We start from the raw sequence: 5,000 nt of genomic DNA, 5'->3' as shown, positions 1-5,000 counted from the left end.
GAGTGAGTGAGTGAGTGAGTGAGTGAGTGAGTGGGTGGGGGAGTGAGTGGGGGAGTGGGTGAGTGAGTGAGTGAGTGAGTGAGTGGGTGAGTGAGTGAGTGAGTGAGTGAGTGGGTGAGTGAGTGAGTGGGTGAGTGAGTGGGTGAGTGAGTGAGTGAGTGAGTGGGTGAGTGAGTGAGTGAGTGAGTGAGTGAGTGAGTGAGTGGGTGAGTGAGTGGGTGAGTGAGTGGGTGAGTGAGTGAGTGAGTGAGTGAGTGAGTGGGTGGGGGAGTGAGTGGGGGAGTGAGTGAGTGAGTGGGTGGGGGAGTGGGTGGAGGAGTGGGTGAGTGAGTGGGTGAGTGGGTGAGGGAGTAGGTGTGTGTGTGTGTGGGTGTGTGCACAGATGTGTGTGTGTGTGTGTGTGTGTGTGTGTGTGTGTGTGAGGGGACCGGACAGCACTCAGAACAGCAAGTTGACGTTCATGTCCTCTGTGAGGGGAGAGAGGAAGAAGAAGGAGAATGTCAAAAATAGAATGAAATAAACAATTATAAAAAATAATTTAAAAAAAATAATAGTTTTACTGCCATGCAATCAACTTCTCAATTGCTGGAATTTGGTATTTGGTATTTTATGCTCTAGACAAGGGGTCTGTCATAGATGGCGATCCTGGAGCAATTAGGGGTTCAGTGCCTTGCTCAAGGACACCTCGACATGTGGCCAGCTGGGGTTCGAACCGCCGAGCTGCCAACCTTGCGATCATTAGACGCCGGCGTCTACCTCCTGAGCCACAGTCACCCCCGATCATTAATTCCCTCCCTCCCTTCCTCACTCCCTCGCCCTCTAACCCTCCCTCCGTACCTCCCTTCCTCCCTCCCTCCCTCTGTCCCTCCCTCACCCTCCCTCCCTCAATCCCCCTCTCTCCGTCCCCCTCTCTCCATCCCCCCCTACCTCCCACCCTCCCTCTCCCTCCCTCCCTCCCCCCCAGTCATACCGTCCTTGATGGAGAACGTCAAAAATAGAATGAAATAAACAATCATGAATTCCCTCCCTCTCTCACCCTCTCCCCCTCCCTCGCCCCTCTCCCCCAGGTCGTACCGTCCTTGATGCCGAAGCACTGGGCCCACTCTCTGAAGGAGACCAGCTTGTCCCGGTCGGCGTCGCACTCCTGGAAGAAGCGTGAGGTGCAGTGTTCCATGGGGACCAGGGGGACCCGGAGGGGGGCCAGCTCAGAGTGGGTCAGGAACCTGGGGGGGGGGGGGGGGGGGGGGTGAGGGTGAGAGAGGGGGATTAGCCAGTGCCACAGGGTATCTTAGCGTAGCCCACCTAGTACCAGTGTATGAGGTAGATAGCCTAGCCTAGCTTAGCTTACCTAAGCTCTCACTCTAATCGCGTTACCCACTTTTAAACACTCACTTTTAGATGTTGTCTCGGATCACTGCACCTGCTTTAAAGATAACCTCCCCCTGGTCCCTGCTGTCTTTTACATACTGTGTTGTAATGTATAGATGTTTTTGATACTTGTGTATTGCACTCGTGTTTTATATCGTATATACTATGTTGTGTTTTGTGTCCAGACTTGCCTCTGTTCTGCCAATTGGCCAGATCGTCATTGTAAATGAGAATTGGTTCTCAACTGACCTATCTGGTTAAAAAGGTTAAAAAAAATTAGTACCAGTGTATGAGGTAGATAGCCTAGCCTAGCTTAGCTTACCTAGTACCAGTGTATGAGGTAGATAGCCTAGCCTAGCTTAGCTTACCTAGTACCAGTGTATGAGGTAGATAGCCTAGCTTAGCGTAGCCCACCTAGTACCAGTGTATGAGGTAGATAGCCTAGCCTAGCCTACCTAGTACCAGTGTAGGAGGAAGATAGTCTAGCCTAGCCTAACTAGTACCAATGTATGAGATATATAACCTAGCCTAAAGGGTATAGCCTACGCTACCTGTCTGAGGGGTGCTGGTCCATCTGGGCGAACTGCCAGTGAACGGGGTAGATGTACATGTTGTAGTTCTTGTCAAAGTCCTGTGCCAGCAGGTCGATGGGGTGGTCCCCCGCGTGGAGGCGACGCTCACTCTCATGGATCTTCCTCACCTGGGGAAATGCACATCATTACATCTGTCTGTCTGTGTCTGTGTCTGTGTCTGTGTCTGTGTCTGTGTCTGTCTGCCTGTCTCTGTGTCTGTCTGTCTGCCTGCCTGCCTGCCTGTCTGTCTGTCTGTCTGTCGACTTACAATTACGAATTACAGGGACATTCCCCCTGGAGTAACTGAGGGCTAAGTGCCTTACTCAAGGGCACACTAGTAGTGGTGTGGTTTCAGGCGGGATTTGAACTCACAACCTTCCGATCACAAGTCCAACTCACTATCCACTAGACCACCACTACCCCCACTATCTACGTATCTATCTATCTACTTATATACTGTATCTATCCGTCTGCTTATCTGTCTATCTGTCTATCTATCTATCCACCCATCCACCCCTCCACCCATCCACCCCTCCACCCCTCCATCCCTCCACCCACCCATCCCTCCACCCCTCCACCACCCACCCACCCATCCACCCACCCCTCCCTCCACCCGTCCATCCCTCCACCCACCCCTCCCTCCCTCCCTCCCTCCACCCCTCCCTCCCTCCTTCCCTCCACCCACCCTGCTGCGTTGTTTGGGCGTGAGGAAGCCGGGGGCCATGGAGTCGTGCTCGTACAGCTGCAGCAGGACGTTCTTCAGCCAGTCTCTCATCCTCAGGGGGAACTGGGCCAGCTCCTCACTCAGACACGGGGCTATGACTGGGGGAGGGGAGGGGAGAGGGGAAGGGGGGGGGGGGGGGGGGAGGGGAGAGAGGGGAGGGGGGAGAGGGGAGGGGGGAGAGAGCAGTTCAGTGTTCAGTTCATACAGTATAGAGCAGTTCGGTCTCTCATCCTCAGGGGGAACTGGGCCAGCTCCTCACTCAGACACGGGGCTATGACTGGGGGAGGGGGGGGGAGGGGAGGGGAGAGGGGGGGGAGAGGGGGGGGGGGGGAGAGAGAGAGAGAAAAGTGGGAGAGAAACAAGATAGAGGTGAGAGAGAAACAAGATAGGGGAGAGAGAGAGAAAGAGGGGGAGAAACAAGATAGATATCAAACATGCGTGTATGATGTGCATTACAACAGTGGGCGCATCCTCTGATTTCTACCTCTGCCTGCCTCCCCTGCTGTAGAGGCTGCTCAGACAGGTGGGGGTCTTACATTTGCAGGGTCCGGTGTAGTCCAGGTGGAGGCGGTGGCCTCTCTTGGTTCCCTCCAGGTTGCACTTAGAGGCGAAGAGCTCGCAGGACGTGTCGTACGTCTTGTTGTCCGTCCCACACACCTGTGACAAACACACCTGTCAGTTCCACACATCTGTCACCAACACACACCTGTCAGTACCATACACCTGTCACAAACACACCTGTCAGTCTAACACACCTGTCACCAACACACACCTGCACCAACACACACCTGTCACCAACACACACCTGCACCAACACACACAACACCTATCAGTCCCACACACCTGCACCAACACACACAACACCTATCAGTCCCACACACCTGCACCAACACAAACCTGCATCCACACACACCTGTCAGTCCCACACACCTGCACCAACACACACCTGCACCAACACACACCTGCACCAACACACACAACACACCTGTCACCAACACACCTGTCAGTCTCACACACCTGTCACCAACACACACCTGTGGCTGTCACCAACACACACCTGTCACCAACACACACCTGTCACCAACACACACCTGTCACCAACACACACCTGTCACCAACACACAACACACAACACACCTGTCACCAACACACAACACACAACACACAACACACAACACACCTGTCACCAACACACACCTGTCACCAACACACAACACACCTGTCACCAACACACAACACACCTGTCGGTAACACACAACACCATCTTCTTCTTCATCATCTGATTTGTGACACGGTCTGGTGAAATGTGTGTAACAAGTCTGCAGCCCATTTAATGTTCATGACAACGTTGAAACGTATTTCTGTGTACTCTAAATAAAAGTCACATTGAACATGTTGATTGGTCGCCGACTTGTTAACCCCCCTTTCACCAGACCCCGTTTCATCACATTTGATCTGATAAGAGTTAACCCTCGTCATCATCCTCATCATCATCATCATCATCATCATCATCATCCTCACATGGTCGAAGGTGGAGAGGCTGTGGGGGCAGGCGGAGGGCTGCTGACACACACAGGCCGGCTTGTTGTCCAGCAGCTGGCAGCTCTTCCCTCGCTTACACCTGAAGTTCTCACACGGGTCTGCAAGAGAGAGGGAGAGCCTGGTCCTTATCTGCTGTCTGCTCTCCTCCTCCTCTTAATCCTCCTCCTACACCTCCTCCTCCTCCTCCTCCCCCTCCTACACCTCCTCCTCCTCTTCTCCCTACACCTCCTCCTCAACATCCTCCTCCTCCTCCTCCTCCTCCTCCTCCTCCACCTCCTCCTCCTCCTCCTCCTCCGACACCTCCTACACCTCCTCCTCCTCCTCCCCCTCCTCAACCTCCTCCTCCTCCTCCACCTCCTCCTCCTCCTCCTCCACCTCCTCCTATACCTCCTCCTCCTCAACCTCCTCCTCCTCCACCTCCTCCTCCTCCACCTCCTCCTCCTCCTTCTCCTCCTCCTCCTCCTCCTCCGACACCTCCTACACCTCCTACACCTCCTCCTCCTCCTCCCCCTCCTCCTCCTCAACCAGGGGAGGCTCATTGTAATACACACACACACGCACACGCACACACGCACACACGCACACACACACACACACACGTGTTTGATACTATTCCATGCATGACAATGAGCCTGTCCTCCGATTCATTCCCACCTCCACCAGCCTCCCCTGGTCCACCTCCACCAGCCTCCCCTGGTGTTCTACCTCCCCCAGCCTCCCCTGGTGTTCTACCTCCCCCAGCCTCCCCTGGTGTTCTACCTCCCCCCTGCCTCCCCTGGTGTTCTACCTCCCCC

The 5,000-nt window shown here is 54.5% G+C and overlaps 1 protein-coding gene across 1 annotated transcript in view; it reads right to left on the bottom strand.

Moving 5' to 3' along the window:
* Window positions 1-427: 427 nt before the first annotated feature.
* Window positions 428-5,000, bottom strand: part of sparcl1 (SPARC-like 1) — a gene marked incomplete at its 5' end in the record, with an annotated part of 19,957 nt that continues 15,384 nt past the window's right edge. The window contains 6 exons of the mRNA XM_080534858.1: window positions 428-467; window positions 1,075-1,223; window positions 1,920-2,068; window positions 2,626-2,762; window positions 3,201-3,321; window positions 4,186-4,304. Coding sequence (XP_080390984.1) covers window positions 439-467; window positions 1,075-1,223; window positions 1,920-2,068; window positions 2,626-2,762; window positions 3,201-3,321; window positions 4,186-4,304 — 704 coding nt within the window. The 3' untranslated portion in view covers window positions 428-438. The remainder of the gene's footprint in view (window positions 468-1,074; window positions 1,224-1,919; window positions 2,069-2,625; window positions 2,763-3,200; window positions 3,322-4,185; window positions 4,305-5,000) is intronic.

Source organism: Nansenia antarctica (assembly GCF_963989245.1).
Source record: "Nansenia antarctica genome assembly, chromosome: 6".
NCBI classification, from domain to species: Eukaryota; Metazoa; Chordata; class Actinopteri; order Argentiniformes; family Microstomatidae; genus Nansenia; species Nansenia antarctica.
Note: the sequence above shows the minus strand (reverse complement) of the source record. Positions and strands in the feature narration are given on the sequence as shown.